This window comes from Periophthalmus magnuspinnatus, chromosome 14 (assembly GCF_009829125.3).
Source record: "Periophthalmus magnuspinnatus isolate fPerMag1 chromosome 14, fPerMag1.2.pri, whole genome shotgun sequence".
Taxonomy (NCBI): Eukaryota; Metazoa; Chordata; class Actinopteri; order Gobiiformes; family Gobiidae; genus Periophthalmus; species Periophthalmus magnuspinnatus.
The window spans coordinates 27,083,313-27,104,696 of NC_047139.1; the positions used below are offsets into that span (position 1 = coordinate 27,083,313).

Consider the following 21,384-nt stretch of genomic DNA (forward strand, 5'->3'; position numbering starts at 1 on the left):
AACAGCAATAAAAGGAACAAAAATGTACTTTAAAAAGATTGTCCTTATCTTTAGTTGTACATAGGAAGTTATTTGAAATGGTTTTACTGCACTGATATCAGCAACAACATAAATGCTTGAAAATTTAAGATAAACCGGAGGCATTGCTCAATACATCTTCACTGAGAAGTAGTGCTTTGGGCTGGTGTGCTTTGTGTAAATTCAGAATACATGGTCAAATTCTGAGATGCATATTTATTGTTAGTTGGAAAGCATTTGAGAGTAGACATAAACATATAACCAAATACAATTTGGCCATTGTCAGAGTATCACAAAAGCTACCTGTAATGAAGTTACTGTCTATATTTGGTAATGTTGAGTATAAAATACTAAGGTAAATCCTCAAAATGACTTAAATTGACTTTGAGAAGCAAAGAAGGCACAGCATAAGCCAGCAGAGTCCAGTCAGCTCGCTACTCAACAGACAAGACAAACTCATTGTCAAGGCAACCAAAACAACCATTACCAACAACTCTACATCCCAATAGACAAGACAACATGATGCTCTGAAATGACCTCATGGCTTTGAGAAAGAGAATTATAATAAGACATGCTTGTATGTGAGGTAACGAGTCAATCACCCCAACATTATACTAGCATACGTTAAGGCTTTTGAGTATGTAGCCAGGATTCAGGAATAATATTTACCATCAATCTGCATAAAAAAAGGAAACAACCTTGCAGCTAGATATACCATAATCATTTTTACAAAACAGCATTGTACATTATTTAAGGCTTGCATAATGAAGTAACCAGTTGTTTTCAGACATTCGTCCCTTTAGAGAGAGGCCATCTTTGAATTGGACAGCACATTATTCTTCGGTAAACACAGTAACTCATTTTGAATTTCAGATCACATAAGACAGTCAGCATTTTAAAATAAAAAACACATTCCCTCAATGGGAAGCGCTTTCAAAATGCTAATGGCTTGTTGTGGTTTAGTTTGAAGAGTCACAGTGATGAGATCCTTAGACGTGATTCATGCCCCGTCCCATCAAGCAGGCGAAAACGGTCATTACCATTTTAGGTTTAACCTCCACAAGGTCCTCGGGAAGAGCGTATACTCGGGCGCCAATCTTCCTCGCCATGGAGATCGCATATCTAGGAATGAGAGGTCAGCTCATTTTAAAATTATTTGTTTTAATTAAATGGCGTTATGCCATTAGCAACTCGGAGATACAAGAAAAAAATACTAGAGTGGAAATACCATTAAGAATACGGAACTAATCAGTGTTACAAAAATTCTGTACTGTATGTATGTGCAAATAATGTAAAAATGTGATTAACCAACTTACTTGGCATTTTCCAGTTTGTCATCTTCAGACAGGGATCCTGTTTTTACCAGGTCAAAATTGATGCTGCCTGGTTGAATGGCATCTATTAATTCCACTACTGCCAAACTAGTGCTGATCTCTTTATCCTACATATGCAATTACACAGTTAATTTAACCTTTAACAGGACTGAACACAACAGTTTTCAGAATAAAAAATGTACCTTAAAGCTTGTGATCTTGGAGGATTTTCCAGCGTCGGCTAATGTTTTATTTACCCATTCTACGATAATGTTATCATCGACTTTTTGTCCACATCCGAGGTTCTCTAACACTTTCAGCGTATATCTATAGAGCAGAAACAATAAATCTAATATTGACTATATACTTGTTAATGTTTAAATAGCTTGTAGTGTAAATGGCATAAAGCACAGGTCAAAAATAAAAAAGTAGCAGTTCACCTTCTCATGATCTGCCACATTACTGCCAGAGTAAGGGTTGCGTTGCCATCATTCAGGTCCTGCCCGCCGATTCCAACGAGAGAAAACTTGGCTGTTTTTCCAAGATCCACTGCATAGTTACAATTTTCCAACTACAGACAAAATGTGGTAAAGAAGTGTCAGAAAAAGACATTTTTTTCAAAGGTTTCACATTTGTTACCTTTTTCATGTTTGTTCCCAGTTTGGGATAAGGTGGTTTGTTAACCTTATTATCCCAGTCTACTGGCACATTAATTTTCTCATAAAGCTGAAGGATGACCAAGGCGTCTTGTAGGTCTCTAAAATGGCACAAACCAATGTATTCATTAATCAATAATTCAAAAATAATAATAGCAATTGTGTGTGGAACATACACGTATAGATGATTGACAGTTGGGCTTACTCCCAGTGAGTTCATCCAGTTTCTGAATGTTCTCTCTTCTCTCGTCTCACCTACAGAGAAAAGATCATCAACTCTTAAACTGTCACATGCCAGATATAGTTAAAATTAAAAATAAGATAAAAGCAGACAATATATGGTTGTTCCTGATTTTGAACATAGTTGTCAAAATCAATATGATGCAAAAACAAATAGCAATGTATTTTATATGAAAGTAACAACTTGAATCACATTTATAAATTGTATAATATATACATAGAAGAAAATGGTCCTAAACGCACCTTCTAGCAGTCCCCAGTCTATGTCCTCATTCTCTGGTTTGGTGAGAGCAGGGTATTTGTTGAAGAGATTGGCCACAAAAGCGAGGTTGAGTTTGGGGTTTCCGTTCACAACGTCAGCAGGCGTGACAAACTGTCGACAGCCGAGGCGGTCGGCCTGTTGCAGCATGGCTTCGGCTCTCTTAAGGTCGTCCTTTTCCTAAAAGCATAGGACACATGTTCTTAGACACTGAGCAGCTGTGTCCATGTGAAACACAGTGTGAGTGATGCTTACACTGTAGCCAGACATGTTGATGTCGATGCGTGGCTGGTCCTCCTCTGTGCCTTTTGGAGAGATCTGATTCAGGAGGTGGAAATATGCTCTGGAGTCCTAAAACATAAAATAATGTACTTCATAATTCAAGGAATATATAATATTAATTTTAGAACCACTCCTGGTAAATACAATACACTACATTCATGCTTTGAAGAAGTCTAGAGTCTACTAGAAATGTAGAATTTGACTGTGCATCCTCTAAATATGAATTAGTTCTCCTTTACCATTATCTCATAACTTATGTGATAGTTCTCTCAGAACCCCTTTCTCTGATGATGTGTATTTTTTTAAATTATGAACCTTAATGTCAGAGCTGAAGTTGCTGATTTTCTGGTATCCTGCATTTTCCAGGTGATAGTTTGCCCAGCGAAGGAGCAGCTCTTCTGGAGAAAGCTTCATCAGGTCCTCCAGGGTTTCTCCATCTCTCAGCAGAGCCGCCAAGGCTGCGGCATTAAAGAAACGCACAGTTGCTTAAATCTTACAAACAATGAATATCTAAACATGAGCAGAATGTAGTACGTTTTAAATCAAACATAGTTCTGCACCTTCATTCCTGCTGAGTTCAATATCAGCAAACAGGCCAATTTTAATAATTTGCCAAAGGAGTCCCAGCACCAGATGAGGCTTCCCTTCTCTTAAGTCCATAGCACCAATGTTTACGACATGACAACCAATGGCCGAAGCAGAGTTCAAAGCCAGATTAAGGTTCTCCTGCAAGATAAAAAATATATAAATGTGATTAAAAAATGTATATGTTTAACTTTGATAGCATTGGTAACAATAACAATATTATTTTCAGCAAACCTGTGTTGTAAAATGGGTTAGCTTCTTTTTGTTTATGGTCCTTTCATCAATAGTGTCTGGCATGGAGAGGTTGATCATTTTACTGCGCAAATGGAAAAAAAGTTAAAATATATAAACATATAAACATTTTGTGGGATGTGAGTGGAAAGACCAACCACTCACCAGAGAAGAATGCCATCTCCAAGAGATGTGAACAGGTCATCTGTGTTGGGATCCATGGGCAGAACATGTTTACAGTCTGGGTCGTTTTCCAAAGCTGAGTTAATCCAGTTTACAAAAGCGAACCGCTCCTCCTCTGTGCACAAGCATAAGTATATAATCGTAAGAGAATTACAAAATTAAAATAGTGACAATTTTAGAAGTAAATATAAGGGATTTAAATCTGATCTAAACTCCAAAAAGAGCAAAAATGAGAAATAAACAGCCAGATAAAAACACACAAGTTTATATCTCTTTACTTTAGAAAGTTTGATTTCAAAAAGATGGTCATACATTAGATAAATGGTGGCATCTATTAGAACAATGTTTATGAAAGTGAACATTGTGATATCTCTTCTCACAATAATTGTAAGACTAAAATTTTATATTGAAGAACAGCAGTACTGACTCGTTCTCTATCGGTCATGGTGCCCTTTCTAATGGGAAACAAAGCACATGAGTGACAGTGACTCACCCGAGTAGGAGTGCTGTGTTCCCTCACTCGACAGTTCAGAGGTGCCCCCGATGGCCAAGATCCCCTCTTTTCTGTTGATGGCCTTACGGAACGTCTTTGCTACTTGGGTACTTTTATGTTCCTGGATAATCTATAACATAAAAAGTTAGTTGTCAGATATAATACCGTGTTTTTGAACTAAATATAGCTTTTTCAGTTTTTATTTTTCTAGAAATCTGACTTTGTTCTCAGGCCATTGTTTAGCCACCAAAGGACATTCTATAGACACGGCGGGGATTTACACAAAAACAACAAAAAGAAAACTTCAAGATTCTAGGCACACTTTAAATGGAAAATTTCAATTAAAAGTCATAAAAACCACAACCATCAAGTAGTATTCTTAACACAATCGTTATCAACCTCCATCCAACATCCTGACATTCCCTAATGGCCACTGTGCTCTAAAAAGCATTTAAAGTGGGAACACATATCAAGAGGTTTATTTTGACTTGCCCCAATAATAAATGCATGAGCAATGTCTTTCAATGCTGCCTCCACAATATGTATTCTTGGTAATGCCTCTGATATTTCCTGAATGTGAGTTTATCACAATGACCTCAGCTCCAGAAGGCACTGCTGTAGGCATTAAACCACAATGAGCCATTCAAATACAACTCAGTGTCTAAAGAGTACAGCACAATTTAAACACAAATACACACAAGGGCTCATAGCAGCAAATATAATGTGCTTGTAGAGAACTGAGGTGACCACAGTTAGTCTTAGAGACTGAATCATGAAACACTTATCAGAAACAAGAAGCATTATTTTGAAAAGTGCATTTGTTACATGTGGGTGGCACAGGTATGTTGGCATTTTCTGGAAACAAATCAATGGAGCAAGGTACAAACAATAGACCATGACTATGTAATTTTTATGAAAAGCAGAAACTGAAACTGATTAACTTTAATTCAGTAAAAACAAAACAAACAAAAAAAACAGGAAAATGTTATCGATTTGCCCTTTTCAGAAATAAGCTATAAAAAGCATTGGCTGATATCATGTTAGCAACGACTACAAGAAAATACATGATGCTTTGAGCAAAATCAGCTTCAGTCCACCAGAAAGAGGCTCTTCACTAAATGTCGTACAGTGAACCATTGTAGGAAACATGAGACTAAAAATCATCCCTAGATGTCATTCGTCCCTATTAGACTGTACTGTATACACAGTAACTGAGTTAGTATATAGTAGCAAATAGTCCAATTACTTGAATTTCGAGGCCCAACCGAATTAAGAAAACCAATGAAGCATCTAACATTTGATTCTCTTTCTGTAAAATAAGTAGTTTGGGTGTATAGGTATCGGTATAATGTTAAAGCACTTTCACAGCTCCTCTCTGTAATGACCAACTGCACAGGCACATTGCATTTTTTAGGGAAACTCAGCACTGGTGATGTGTCAAAGAGAGCTTTGAACAAGGAGCTGCTTCAGTAAAAGCCTGGCCTCTCCAACTCTGAAACTGAATCCTGGAACTCACACCACTCTGCTGACCTCACTTCCCCCTCCCCTGAGAGAGACAGTCCACCTCTTCTGTTCAGGACAGGTAGCAGCTACGCACTGTTAGTCTGTACAGAATAGGGCTGAACGATTTGGGGGAAATGTGATTGTTCTGACAAGCATTGAGAAAAGACTTAAACATGAACAGCTGAAGAGGCATTCCATCCACTTGTTTTCAGAGTTTTAAATTACAGGTTAACAAGGTTTTATACAAAAAGATATTTTGTTGTTTGCAGAGGAAATAAAGTCACTTAATAATTGCACTCTGCAATTTTCAAATTGACCATTTTAATTATAAATCAACTGTGATAAATCTTGTAGCTCTAGAATGGAGGGTCCACTTAAAAGGAGGTGGTCTATGAGCCAGGGCCAACATTAAGGTCTTTTCTGAAGGGTCAGATTTAATAAGTTTTCTTCTTACCACTTCTTTTCAAGCTCATATAAGGATTAACTTGTGAAATGTGCTTTAAGTGTACCCAATACATGTGCTCAAAATAAATAAATAAATGTAAAAAAATAAATGAATGAAAAATGAATCTCCTACCATTCAACGCTACTTACTGACAAAAACTCATCGAAGCTGATTTTGTTGTCCTTGTTGCGGTCCAGTTTGTTGATAATTTCTCGCACTTTATAGCCTGGGAGGGGGCAGCCGGCCTCTTTTAGGAGCTCATTAAGTTCATAATCGCAGATGTAGCCGTCATTGTCGATATCTAAACAAGTAAAATAGTTGTCATTGGCAATAGTGTCGTTAATAATTGTGGCTGGCATTTCTATCTTGTAATAATGCAGGATAAAACTAGAGGTTAACATTATTACTTTTATTTTATTTATTTATTTATTTAAAAGGGACAATGCACATTAATAAACACCAGTAAAAAATACACGTGTAAATGTGCCGGAGTTAGCTGCACAGCTCATTTTTATTCGCATCTAAAATGGGACAAGAGACAGGACAACACAAACAACAATCAAACAACTCCACAGATCACAAAAAATTCACACTTCATACAGTCTAAAGTGTATATTTATAAAGTGCGAATGTGGCTAAAGTGCTTCCAGTAATTTTAAAGTGCTGTAGTGTTCTAATAAATAAGTTAATTTAGTTTAGTTTAAAGCCAGTTCAGTCCACACAGTTCAGAACAAACATTTTTATTGCAACACAGGGAGTTGGGTCTAGTCACTGATAGAAATGATCAGGATCAATATTTGGTGCATTAATTGTGTGTATATTTCTTATTCAAATAATACATAATGCATGGCAAAAACTGGTTCTTGTCCCCCATCTGGGAGCATGACATCATTCTACAATCTGCAAGCCACCAATAGCAGTTGACAAAATCTGAAAGCACTTTGAATCAATATTTATTCAAAGTATTAAATAGTTTAACTCACCAATTTTGCCAAATATCTCCCTCATCTCCTCTATATCTTCTTTTGTTATTTTGCCAGACATCTTGATGTGTGTGATTGACCTGGTGTGGTCAGTCAGGGAATGTGGGGCTGTAAAGAGAAAGAGCACATTATTAAACCCGATAATAATTTCTGGAGACGATTTAGGGGTGAAAATAAGGGAAGTCTTAGCACCACCAGACCCAAATAAACACTCTTTTTGCTCAAGTTGAGTTTTTTTTCAAACCGCAGTCACTGTGTTCCGTTGCAGCCAGCAAAAGGATCTGCACCCCATTAATTGAGTCAAGTCAGACGTGTCCCTGCTTACTGTTTGGCTGCTAAAGGTCGAGTCGTAACAGGAAATCTCAATCATTCCTCTTTTCCAAACACTAAAAAACTCATTATCCAAGTATTGGCCAACTTCAGTGTTTCTGTGAACACCCTCTTCAACACAGCCCCTATTTAATGTTGTAGTAAATTGATGTAATAAATATAGAAATGTAGACATGGGCAATATGACAAAGAAAAATGCCTTTCAATATTAAATTCCTGAACATAAATAATACAGTTTAAATCACTGCTGAACTCTGCTCCACACTACATGCTTTCCCTGACAGAGACCTCTTGTAGACCTCTTGATAAAAAAAAAAAAAAAAAAAAAAACTGCCTGTAATTACTGAATCTCAGTTAAACTTTGATTAATTGCAGAGCCCTACAGAAATCTTTTTTTCATCATAATCAAAGCAAGATAGGGCAATACCTAAAGACCTTTACCCAATTTAGGACTCAAGTTGCTTCTCCACAGATCTTTGTGTGTGATTTTTAACCTGCTGGGCTACTCATGTGTGGTGTCAGTGCGATTCTAAGCTGCTCTGTCATCATAACCACAAAATATCACCGCCACTGCACCAGCCAATAAACAGAGCGTCAGAGGCAGATGGAGTGACGGACACAGAGGCGCAAGATAAAAAAACTCAGGAAATAGTGAAAATTATTTAAAATGGCTTTTTTACTCACATTTTGTAAAGTTGTAAAGTTAAACTGCAGCATTCCCATTCATATTATCCAAACAATTTGTCCTCCCCAAATAATGACATCACATCCACAAAACAGGTCTATATATCCAGCTTGAAGCGTTCTTTAAAAATAAAAAGGCTAGAGTAGCTCGAGTAGTAGTGGCTCTACTTTCTGTGTAATTCAATGCCAGCCTTCTGTGCATTAAAAGCATTTATCTTGCACCTCATTTCACAAATAATAACAGTTTTGACTTGCATAAACTAGAAGTGCAATGCTCTGACGAGGTGCGCTCACAACTTTTAGCTTGTGGTGTGTAGACTCTTTGCTGCCATATCCCAGTCTTTGCACTCGGAGATTTTAATGCTCAGATTCTTCTCATGTTTGGTCTGCACTTTTTGTCGCATGTTTAAGTCTCAATGTATTTGTTGTACATTTTCGTTTGTCATTCATTGCTCTACATCTTAAACCTTTGTTGAAAATATTTGCATTGTACTGTGTTAGTTCTGTGTTCCTCTTTGGGCTTGTTTGTGCATTGTAATGAGCAATTTCCTGTTAAAGTTGGTGGTGTACAATATTAACAACAAATCCACTTCTCGGCTGTTGTAAATTACTTTAACTTGAACCCTCCTGTTTTAGTTCTATTCATAAACTGAGTGTCGTCAAAGGCAACAATTACTACTAAAAGGAGCGTTGCGGAATGAATGTTCTTCACATGAAATTGGATACGCCTGTCTAGATTTCCTTGAAAATACTCGTAATATAATAACCTTGAAAAGGCTGTTTTAACATGTTTCGGTGTAGAGTGGAGTCAAAGCTATTGTCAGTACAGTGTTAAAGTTACATCCAATGAGAACACTTTAGCTGCTACTATGTTTTACTTGACCAAAAAAAGCACTCCTCTGAAGCAAAGCTACCGTCTGAAATTCCCTCAAAATAAGGAATTCCTGAGCGCTCCAACTTCCCGCCTTCGACAGTGGAATGTATGAGGCCAGCAGCGCAGGCCGAGGTGGCGAGAAGGGAGTGTGCTTGGTGAGGCTGGTATGGTGGCATTCCTCTCAGTACAAGTGCTCAGCAAATCAAAGCGTTTACAATAAAGTTAACAGCATACTCTGATCCTTATAGAGGATCAATGACAGACTTCTAATGTAGTTTGGCAGTTTATTTGTGAGTCATTTGGCTAAGATCTTAATAGATCACATAGCAATCATTTTAATTGAGGCTACATTTCAAGCAGACACACAATGGACAACAGTTCCCAAGCCCTACATCCTCCTTCATGAATGAAACTATTAATAGTGTTATGAAATGTGAATCAGGAGCAGCATGTGGCCCACGCGGTTCTTCCTTCTACATTACACAGAAGGTTCTGATAACCAATGCTTTCAAGTTTCAACTTAATGTGATTTCCAGCCCTGATATATATACAGAAGAAGGTCCCTCATGATACAATACATGGCACAAAATATGATAATAGCACAATTTTGCAATAAATGCAGTATTCAATAAACTGCACATGATATTCTGCAATATATTACAGATATCATATATCTTTTAGGAAGCAAATATATTGAAAGTGTTAAACAACAATGCACCTGCACAATTTAATATAAAATACAGTACACCCATTTTAATGATCCTACCAGTATACACTGTAACAACATAATTTAGTAAAAATAGACCAAAAAACAATATATCTATGCAGCAGCCCACAATATCAATAATGTATCACCCAAATTAGGTTCACAATATATTGATATTTTAGCACACCCCTATTTAGGAGTACAGTGTTTCAAGTTCAACTTCAACAAAGGTCATAATTACAGCATTTCAGACTTCTATGTACTGTGTCCCTAATTTATTCAGTACATTTAAAAAAAAATAAAAAATCTAATTTAATGCAGTCCAGTATGGCATATGATTACAGGTCAGCTCATCTGTCTGTTTTAAATGTTGACAAATGGTTTTAAAACCCTCTGACTGGGGGTGTTTTTCTCTTACTCAGAGCTGACCAAACTCCTGACTAAACCATTAGGAAAACTGTGTCTATTTATAGCCTTTTTTTCTGCAAAAGGATGTGAATTGTGGTGGGCAAAGTCAGCTCAGTTAGAACAAACATTACCTCATTTTGCCAACTCTTGTCACGCCCTCAACAGCAGCAGTAGAGGCAGAGGAGGGGGCAGAGGAGGGGCAGTCCGGGAGAGGGGTTAAGCACATGGAGCAGAGGGCACAGATGGCCCTGCACAAATGTGGGCTGTGCAGAAGAATGGGCCATTTGTCATCGCACTCACAAAACACAGCCATAAACTGTGGTGAGTGACAGAAAGTGAGGTGGCCCCACGGACAGTTGTTGCTTCGGACAGAAGGTTGATATAAGTTTTAGAGCATTGAAGACAGTTCTGCGCACTTCAGCTTAAAGGCTCTGCATTGGCCTAAAGAACTGCTGGCTGTACTCAAAGTGATGAGTGATGCTGCCGATTATGGAAGCGAGCCCATTATTAAGTAGTAACTAAGGTTGCAGGGCAGTGTTCCCCCATTTACTGGTTTGGCAGGAGGTTTTGGCTGCATATGTGCACGTGTTCGATTATATAAATTTACTATTATTCATTATACGGATTTCAGGTAAATTATTCCTTCTTGATTTGAAGGATTTTGTGAAGACCTCTCCCCATTCAAAAAATATAATATTTTGAGTGAAATTGTGTTCTTCCTATGACAACAGAGGCCCACTGCCATGCCAAATCCTTCAACTCACAAATGAATCCTTTGCCTGAATAGCTGGTGATATTATCTTAATGTAATTTTGCATTTCTAGGTCATTTAAGAGTCCAGTCACCGAAACTCAGACCAATACACAAGGCTGATTTCACCTCAAATAACTACAAAGGATGCCAGAGTTTCCAATGTTACTTGCTCAGATGTTTTATATAGACAAATAAAGCTTCAAAGCCCATATTCAGATCCACCTATTTTTTTACCAACAGAAAATGTCTAAAATGAGGGTCAGATCAGGACCTATTGTGTGTTTAAAATCACAGACTGGAGATGGACGTGTTCTGCCTTTGCCAAAGACGCAGCTGCAGCTCTGGCTCCATCACAGGAAACTGAGTCATCCAACCAATCAGAGCCCACACCACTGAAATTATGTGTTTCCGGTTAAATATTAAAACAACTGACAATATATACTATAGTTTGGCAGTAAATCAAAATTTGAGACAATCTAAACAGCCACATCAAACTATTTTAATCGATATACACGTTTTACAAAAGCTGTGCAATTAATCAAATTTTAATCAAATCAAGAGCCAATCAATTATTCATTTGTAATGGGGGTTTTAGATTTTGTAGGAATAAATGTGACTATTTTTTATTGTAAATGGTACTGGCAAAAATCTGTCTTGTTACATACTGTATCTTTTAATGAACATAAACATGTGGCACTTCATCTGAATGATTCAATGGAAATAAAGGTTAAAAGCACTTTGAACGTTGTCCATGGAGATAAGTTTTATGCCATATTGTGGAATATTTGTGCCAAAGAAAAAACATTTCCATGGAAACAAGCAGGAGGAGGCCTCCAGGGCTAAGGGTCAGGTTTATGGAGATGCAAGCCTTTTCAGAGTAGAAACATGTTTTTTCAGTGCAGTAAACTCATCTGAAAATCATGATCAATCATTAGCACCCAGTCCTGAGTTCGTGTATCAATTTGACAAATAGCACATTTTATCATGTCTCAGTTAAGATCCAGGCAGTCTATGTGATGTGTAGTGTGAGTAGTGCAGCAATTCTAAAAGATAAATACTTCTGTCTTCATGGGAGGATTTTAAGTCGGGCTAGTCATGTGACATCAGACCACAGCAAAACAAGAGGAACTGGATTTTCTTATAGTCTAAACTATTATACTTACTTTCTCTCAGCTCCTCCCATCTTCCACAACTACTACAACAATCAAAAGCATTCCCAACTACAGCCTTAATTAACCAACCCCGCATGTTTACAGTCTGCTTTGATGGATTTTTTTTTTTTTTGCAAGTCTACGTAAAACAGAGGGCTGAGCTGGAGTCCCAGATGGCTGATTCCTTAAAAACATGTGGAGACCTTAATGCCCCGCCCTGCCAATTCATCCACACTGTTACATGGGAAATATGAGGCACACAAATAGACCGGGCACTCTTCCCACATGTGGTCAGGTTCGAACGCACACACCCAACATAGTCTGGCAAAAAAGGGTCAATTTAACATTTAAATGTGAGAGGAAAATGTCTCACAATCTGAATACTGGAGCAGAGGCAGTACCGATACAGGCCATAGTTATAAAGCACTAGTTCGTGGGTACTATGGCTTTGCTGTTCTCACGCAACGGAACCTGGACTGTGCAATTAATGTAATTATAATCAAAATTCAATAGTTTCATCAATCAGTCAGCTTTAATCGAGACAATCCTCTGTCAGTAAAAGCATGTGGTTTGGACCATAATTCAACCTTTGGAGGAATAAAAGTGATTTATTTCTCTCTGGGCTTTGTGTTAAATAGGGAAGAGGCGATGACAACAAACAAGTGCAGTTTACACAAAAGCACAGCTGCAAATATTACACTAAGGTTGGATTTAGGAGCACCTTCTGTAAAACCTTCAAAACCTGTGGTAAAAATTTAACCATCTAACATATATTCAGTGAATAACACTGCTAATGTACTGTAAATGTACTCAGACATGTATTTTACGTCATAATAATTAGACAGCATTAAAATGTGTTTACAAAGGCGGAACAAATAAAGGAATGTCCTAAGACAAGTTTCTGAGAAATAACAGGTAAACACAGACACACCCATTGCACTTGGGATTACTCAACACCTTTAAAATACTGACTAATCATATATCTCGAGAGGTTAAAGGCCATCATTTAAACAAATAGGCTGCTGGCTGAGGTGTCCTTGAGTAAAGGGATGTTATCTTGTGACATTTGACCAATAAGCTGTTTTTTTTGTTTTTGTTTTTTAAATCTTATTACAAAGGCATACAACATTTTACTGATATACTAGTATGGCACAGTTTTAAATTTGTAAAGTAAATACCTGATACTCAGTACCACTATGATAATTAATAACTATTGTTCAATGTATGTGATTTTTTCAGTATCAATCCTAGCACTAGTGTTATGTCTAAATCTAAGTATAGTTCCTGGGTATTGACTCTTCTGACAAGTACATATAGTTGAAAGCAAATATTTACCATTCACAACTCTGCTGTCGAAGTAACATTATAATTTAGGGTACAGCATAACTGGGTTGGTCAAACAAATCACTGTCAAAACTCAGTTGGGGATGGTCCCAAATATATTTTTTCAGCAGATACTGGCATCTGCTATTTGTGTTGCTGCCATGGCTGATAATATTGGTATTGGCAAATATCAGTTAAGATTTTTAAAATGTATGTCAAGTTATAGTATGGTTAAAAAATGAACACATTTGTATAAATTATCATCTGTGATGTAAAATCATTTGTTGCAAAATATTGCCATATTTTGCACCACCTGCTCTTCTATTTTTATTTTTTCTCATTAAACTGTTCAAAAAGACAAATCTGATGCACTGAAGACAAACTGGGAATGACATACAGGGACACAGACTCACCAATATTGATATTTGAACCAATATATCACCCATCACTACTGAATTAAATGGCTTAAATGAACAGAAAGTGGACCAACTGGTTCCCTCACTCTCACTGGTGTGAGTGTGTTCATGAGGACAAAACACAGTAGCACACTCCCTTCTCCTCCTTCCTGACTGTCTGGTTTGACTTCACAGATATCATCACCCACAACGAATCTGTATTTAAGCAATGGATGCCCAAATTCACCTCACAAAGACCAATGAAATCTTGGACAACCACAAACAATCTTGTATTCTTTTACCTAGTTACTGCAGAAATACTATAATGTACTATGGTAGTCTATGTGTAATACTATGCCACCGGGTTCACAGCGCACTTGTCCCTAGTCATAATATTGTGGTTTTGGATAACTTAATCAAACTAAAGGACAGCCCTGAGATCTTCAACACTGTCTGGGTTACAATGATTCACTTGCTCAAAATGTTAGGAAATTGTTATCCCAGATGAATGTGCAGAACAGGAAGTCTGGAAAATCTCTCATAGTAACTACTTCACAAAGTCTGTCTTACATCAAAATATTAAGTTTTATTCTAGTTTAACACAAAAGATGGCTGGTAGAATGTAAGGATTTCTTGGAGCAGATGACATGCATGGCTTTTAAAAAGTAAAGTAAAAAGGGAGGGGCAAGTTATTAACATGGAGTAGTGCATTGCAGCATCATCCACATTGTTTGAATCAAGTGTGGCACATGTTTTCCTATTCAAGGAAAATGTACAGTAGATTAGCTAAATCCAAACAGTTTTGAAGTGTGGGAGACAGAGCAGCAGTGGGTGTCTGGTCAGGGTCACATTCATGGTTAAGTTGTAAAACAGAGCTAAATTCCATCAAAACATTAAAGCTGCTTCTCCAAAACAAACTAAACTTAGCTATTTCACCCTGTTTCACACGGGCGCCTTAACTTATCAAACATCAGCAAGACATCTGCGCCAGTTTTAAAGGATAAGCAACTGTGAAGAAGAGGCTAAAGCTAAATGCTAAAGTCTAACTCAAGTTTTATGGGCAGAATCTATCCCAGATGCTCAAGGATCCAGGACATCGCAGATGTGTGCCTCTGTTAAGCACGCAGGTCATATAAATACACAGGAAATAGGTTTATGTAGAGTAGTACACGGTTTGAAGTAGTCAGGAGATTGGTAAAGAGTACTCACAGTGGGTTTTCCAGACAGCGTCCCGAGTGGAGTCCTGCCTCTTCCACCAGGCGCACAGACAAAAGTCACAGAGAGAGCCCCGCCCCGCCCCGCACTGACGCCCCGCACTGACGCCCCGCAACGACGCCCCGCAACGACGCAGCGTAACAGGATCACATCAGAAACAACTGGATTTCACGTTTATTGATCCATATGTCAAGTTCAAATGGATTAATAAATATTTGGATAGAGAAAATGGGGAGAAAACAAGCCCATTAAAGAACTGCTCATGAAACTTTTACCCCCCCCCCCACACACACACGTTTGTAATAATGTTCTCTGCACCCATTTTTTTACCATAGATAGACTGCAGGAATAATGTATATGTATATGTGTATGTATATGTGTATGTATATAGTGCATATGTACTATACATATGTGTCTATAGCTATTAGTCGTGAAAAGGGAGCTTCTCTTATACGACCCCCACTGTATAAATTAATGAAATTAATACATTAATTAATGTAAGTTATAAAAGATAATAATAAGTATTTTCATGTATCTGGTGAGGGACTGAGATAATAATTTACTTGTAAATATGTGTACGCTGCTCCTATTCGACAGGGGGCGCTGTCTGTCAAACTGCACACGAGCCTAATGCTGCATTCACGTGCTCCTTGGGAACTCGGGATTTCAACATGAGATGTTCAGACTTGTTTGCATTTTTCATGTGCTTTTATCTCGGACAGTCAGGATTTGATGTCACCATCAATAAATTCATTGACCCCGCTCAATAACAGCGTTTATTAGAGGTAATCCAGTAAGATTTGTTGTTGTTGTTAGCCTTCTCCAAACTAAACGTCATGTTTTTTGTTTACTTTAGCACGTTAACGTTAAACAGTCGTAGTGTCAAGTCTTTCTTGTGTAGATCTATTGCTCATATAATATATATCAGTTAACCCCTGGATGTACATAAGCTGATTTTGGTTCATCTGCACAGAGCAGGTAACGTCAGGTGCGGAAGTTGAGAGGAGAGAGTTGAGACAAGAGCAGGCGGCGAGAGCAGAGGCGAGAGCAGGTGGCGAGAGGTTAGGCGAGAGCAGGCGGCGAGAGCAGAGGAGAGGAGAGACGAGACAAGAGCAGGCAGCGAGAGCAGGTGAGAGCAGAGGCGAGAGGAGAGACGAGCAGGTGGCGAGAGCAGAGGCGAGAGGAGAGGCGAGAACAGGTGGCGATAGGTTGGGCGAGAGCAGGCGGCGAGAACAGGTGGCGAGAGGTTGGGCGAGAGCAGGCGGCGAGAGCTGAGGCGAGAGCAGAGGAGAGGAGAGACAAGAGCAGGCGGCGAGAGCAGGCGGTGAGAGGAGAGGCGAGAGCAGGTGAGAGCAGAGGCGAGAGGAGAGAGAACAGGCGGCGAGAACAGGCGGCGAGAGCAGAGGCGAGAGCAGAGGCGAGGTGAGAGGAGAGACAAGAGCAGGCGGCGAGAGGAGAGGAGAGGCGAGAGGAGAGGTGAGAGCAGAGGCGAGAGGAGAGAGAACAGGCGGCGAGAGCAGAGGCGAGAGCAGAGGCGAGGTGAGAGGAGAGACAAGAGCAGGCGGCGAGAGGAGAGGAGAGGTGAGAGCAGAGGCGAGAGGAGAGGCGAGACGAGCAGGCGGCGAGAGCAGGCGCGAGAGCAAAGGCGGAGGCAAAAGCAGAGGAGGTGATGGACGAGGACCTCAGATCATGCAGATCTCAGTGGAGGGACAGATCTCGCGTTCATTTGAAGCGTTGCTCTGAATAAAGCTACTGTTTCCCCACACATCACTCATTTATCACTTACAGTGAGGCAAATAAGTATTTGAACACACTGTGATTTTGCAAGTTCTCCCACTTAAAAATCATAGAAGGCTCTGAAATTTGCATCTACATGTCCACTGTGAGAGACATAATCTAAAAAAATCTGGAAATCACATTGTATGATTTTTAAAATAATTTATTTGTATGTCATGTTGCAAATAAGTATTTGAACACCTGAGAAACAACTTTTCACAAAACCTACTTTACCTAAACAACTCTAACAATTGGGTCCCACAATCTCTGTCCTAGCAGAACTGTATTACCGTAGTGTTGTACTGACATTCCCAACAATACTGCCCCAGATGCAAGTGTCACTAAAGCCCTGCTTAAACTCACATCATTAGCATTTGAAATATTAGAAATTTCCAGTGTTCCTGACAATTCCCAATCAGTCTGTCTCTACAGAATTTTTGATCCCTGGACAGGAACCATTGTCTCTGCTTTGACCATTTGTATGATTACACTGGTCAACACTAAATTTATTGTCTAAGATTTTTTAGCTGATTTAGGATAATTTTGATGTGCTGAATCCAAAAATCACATTGGTTTTGCTCAATCAGGTCAACGTTCTGAACTAAGCTACATATTTGTTTTTGGACGATTTTGTTTACATGTATGAGTATTTTCACGTCATATGATGCAAAATTCTGTTATATTTCTCACTATAAACAAATTCTGAAGATTTTGCATGTGCCAACTTATGACTAATTGTTTTTTTTATATTACAAGTGAATGAAATGGCTTCGACTAGAAGATCTTGCAAAAATAAGCCTGACATATTCTGCTACATCTGATGTGAATACACCAATGTTCCTAACAGGAATCAAGTCACAAGTTTCATAAAGCGTGCTTACCATGCTTATTTTGGTATTAAACTTGGTGACCAAGATGAAGCTTGGGCACCACACATGGCATGCAAGTCATGCACCGAGTATCTGCATCAGTGGACTAAAGGCAAGAAGAGTTGTCTGAAGTTTGGAATCCCCATGGTTTGGAGGGAGCCGACATCAATAGCTACTTCTGAGCTATTGATGTGACTGGGATCAACAGAAAGAACCGAAGCAGCGTTGTCTTCATAGACCTCATCAAATGCATGCAAAAACTCGGATCAGTCCAGAAGAGGTCCTGGATCACCCCTTCATTACCCTGACCCACCTGGCCCAAAACCATTGCGAATATGGGTAAGGATTTGATCAATGAGCTGCTTTAACTTCTAGTACTACTACCTGTTATGTTTGTTATGTACTATTCCTTCTACACATTATTTATTACCAGCGATGGATAGATTACTTAATTTTGTCAAGTAAAAGTATAGATATTGGGGCAAAAATTTCATAGTATCATATACAAATACATGAGTTAAAGTGAAAAGCTAAGTTAAGTAAAAGCTAAAAAATAAAAAAGATACCACAAACACTTTTTTAATACAATATAATATAATTTTCAGAGTTTTTTTTAGACTGTATTGTCATTGTCATCATTCATTGAGAACTCCTAAAACAATAATACTTCTTAGCTGTAATATATATTTTCTATAATTATTGTCTATACCAGTGCTGCTACTAATGCATACTTTAATTTGAACTGTCCTGCACTTTGAAGTGTAAAAAAATCCAGCTCAAGGCCTTGGATCTTTACCGGGAGAAATAGCTGCCCATCTCCCCCAACACCCCTTCATCCCCTCAAACTCCTGAGGCTGCACAGGCACAAACATGTGGCCTAAAGAGGACGAGAGAGGGGGAAGATTCTCCTCGGAAACGGAAGCGAATGCTGTCAGGTAAGTACAGCTCGTGTCCTTGTGTCTTTAGGCAATACACATCACCACCCTGTCTGTGACCTTGTGACTGTGTGTGGGGTGACTTCCACATCTCTATCAGTCTGCCCCAGTTCATCTGTAGTTTTAAAGAAATAGAATAGAAAATAATCATAGCATTGGGTTTAAAAATTAAGAAATTATTCAATTATTTATTTGCAAGCATACAAGTATAAGTAAATAAGCAGAACATTCATCTTGAGTGAAGTTGTTTTAATCTGTGTAGATTTATATAAATTGTTGGTCTCAATTCAATTCATTTTATTTTTGTAACGCCCAAAATCACAACAAGAGTTGTCTTGAAGGGCGTTCATGTTTTGGTTGATGGGGGAAACCGGAGTACCCGGAGGAAACCCATCCAGACACGGGGAGAAACATGAAAAACTCCACACAGAAAGGCCTGGGCGACCCGGCCAAACCTTCTTGCTGTGAGGCACGAGTGTTACCACTCAGCCACCGTGCTGCCTACACACAAAAACAAACAAGAAAATCAAACAACAGGACCAGACGAGGAGGAGAGGGAGGCGGATGGAGGAGGGCCAGGCGGGGAGGAGGAGAGGGTCCAGCTGTCATCGGGGCATCTGAAAGAGTTACACTCCACAGGGGGAGTGGGACAGGGGACAACATGTGAATAGCATTGCTAATGAGAAAATAGGAAGAAGCAGAGGATAGTGCGCAGGTTGCCATACTTCCCCCAGCTAGTTATCTCCTACTGCAACCTATCTTATCCTGGGTTTTAATGTCACTCCCTAACTCCCTCACTAAGTAACCTGGTCATAAGCTATACCGAAGAGGAAGGCTTTAAGCCTGGTCTTAAATACAGAGACTGGGGGGGCCTGTTTAACATTAGCAGGGAGTTGATTCCATAGCACAGGAGCTTGGTAACTGAATGCTCTCCCTCCCACTGTACTTTTGGACACTCTAGGAACCACTAATAGTCCTGCATTCTGAGAGCGGAGTGCTCTGTTTGGCTGGTACGGGACAATAGCATCTTGCAGATAGGATGGGGCCATACCGTTTAGGGTTTTGTATGTCAGGAGGAGGACTTTGAATTTGATTCTAAGCTCGACAGGAAGCCAGTGCAGATATTTTAGTACAGGACTGATGTGGTCCCTTCTTTTAGTTCCTGTTAGGACTCTGGTCTATATCAGTGGTTCCCGAATTTTCTACCTTGAAGCCCCCCATGCATTTACCAGAGAATGACTGGACTCCACCAATCAAAAGCTGGGCCCCCCTTTAATGTATCACATGATAGAAATTTTCCCTAACTAGCATTTATTTAGGATAAATTTACACTACTTGGAGTGTTTTCATTTTCTATACCTAGTTTTCAATCATGTTTTTTATAACCTGACCCTCAGACCAGACAAGTGCTGGGGCCCCCTGCAATCTCTTGTACTCTTCTACTTTTGATTAAAAGTAGTATAAACTCATATGGATAGTTTTTCCATTGCAGATGGGTCAAGTGCCAAAATTAAACTCACTAATGATTTGCAATGCCCACTCTCGCCTTAAAAAGTGTTGACTTGAGCTACTACCAAAGCAGTTTATATAGAAATTACAAGCAACAGTGCTTGAACTGAAAAACACTACATCTAAAAACTATTTGAAATATTATTTTAAATGAACCACATTTGTCTCTCTTACAGCTCAGTGCAAAAATCTGGAGATGTTTGTGAAGAGTCTTCAGATGTGACCATCCTGGAGTCTGTCAGTGCAAACAAGAAGACGGAGGACAAGGTGATCAATTCTGCTAAAAACAGAAAGAGGAAGCAAGAGGAAGTCATTCTGGACTCATCCACTGCAAAGAGGAAGAGGAAGGAAGATGAAATAAGTGAACCAGAATCTGTCAGCGCACAGAGGGATGAACAGAAGTCATCATCCCAGAGTCTCTCAGCACTAACAGGAAGAGGAAGTGGAAGGAAGAGGAAGTCATCCTGGACTCATCTACTGCAAAGAGGAAGAGGAAGGAAGATTAAATAATTGAACCGGAATCTGTCAGTGCAAATCAGGATGAACAGAAAGTCATCATCCCGGACTCTATCTGTTAGAACAAGAAAAGGCAGAGAAAGGAAGATGTAATTGATCTGGACTCTGCTCCTGAGAACAGGAAGACAGTGTCGGAGGAAGAGGAGGTGATGGACCTGGACTCTGTAAGTGCTAACAGCTCTAAGAAGCAAAGTATTGGAGCTGTTTGTGAAGAGTCTCCAGACGTGATAGCCATCACGAACTCGGTCAACGCTAACAGGAAATGGAAGAAAGAGACACAGGACGTGATCAACATGAACTCTGTGTTAAGTAATTAAAAAATAAATAAAAATAAAAATGATTTCAAATGATTTGTTGGAGCAAGACAAAAGAAAGAAAAACTACTTTTAATTACATTGCTTTAAATAAATATGACTAGTTACATCTCTATACTTTAGCAGCAAGTACACCGGAGATACTGATTTGAGAAGCTAGACTTTATATTGCCTAAGTAGTGCCTCGGTCAGACTGCGCCCGGTTTAGCTGTGACTCGAATGTGGGACTGGTTTTGTTGTGGTGTGACACACTGGTGTGACAGAGCTCTGCTGTCTTCGAAGGCTACACACATTAGCATACAGTGACTGTTATGGATAGGCAAGCAGACTTGGGGTGGACATCAATATTTAGTCAATAACAATTTAATAATGCCACCTTTTATATAAACTACATTTCAAATTAGTATATTTATTTTACCCCAAAGTCTATAAAAT

General features: G+C 39.0%; 1 protein-coding gene across 1 annotated transcript; it reads right to left on the reverse strand.

The window, feature by feature from the left end:
• Window positions 1–141: 141 nt before the first annotated feature.
• pls3 (plastin 3 (T isoform)) lies at window positions 142–15,095 on the reverse strand. Its single transcript, XM_033978671.2, has 16 exons — window positions 15,025–15,095; window positions 7,192–7,299; window positions 6,358–6,509; window positions 4,261–4,390; window positions 3,750–3,882; window positions 3,588–3,669; window positions 3,329–3,494; window positions 3,084–3,226; window positions 2,742–2,837; window positions 2,471–2,666; window positions 2,164–2,242; window positions 1,971–2,088; window positions 1,772–1,902; window positions 1,535–1,658; window positions 1,335–1,459; window positions 142–1,140 (listed from the first exon to the last, which is right to left on the reverse strand). The coding sequence occupies exons 2-16, from the start codon at window positions 7,250–7,252 to the stop codon at window positions 1,008–1,010; spliced, it is 1,869 nt and encodes a 622-aa protein (XP_033834562.1). The 5' UTR covers window positions 7,253–7,299; window positions 15,025–15,095; the 3' UTR covers window positions 142–1,007.
• Window positions 15,096–21,384: the final 6,289 nt, after the last annotated feature.

What these genes read in the sequence shown, in the direction of transcription:
- pls3 (XM_033978671.2), bottom strand. Translation starts at nt 7,252, where the DNA reads ATGTCTGGCAAAATAACAAAAGAAGATATAGAGGAGATGAGGGAGATA. An exon ending in TGGGAACAAACATGAAAAAG is followed by an intron (nt 1,903 to 1,970) that starts GTAACAAATGTG and finishes TTTTGTCTGTAG; the next exon opens with TTGGAAAATTGTAACTATGC. An exon ending in GACAAACTGGAAAATGCCAA is followed by an intron (nt 1,141 to 1,334) that starts GTAAGTTGGTTA and finishes TCTCATTCCTAG; the next exon opens with ATATGCGATCTCCATGGCGA.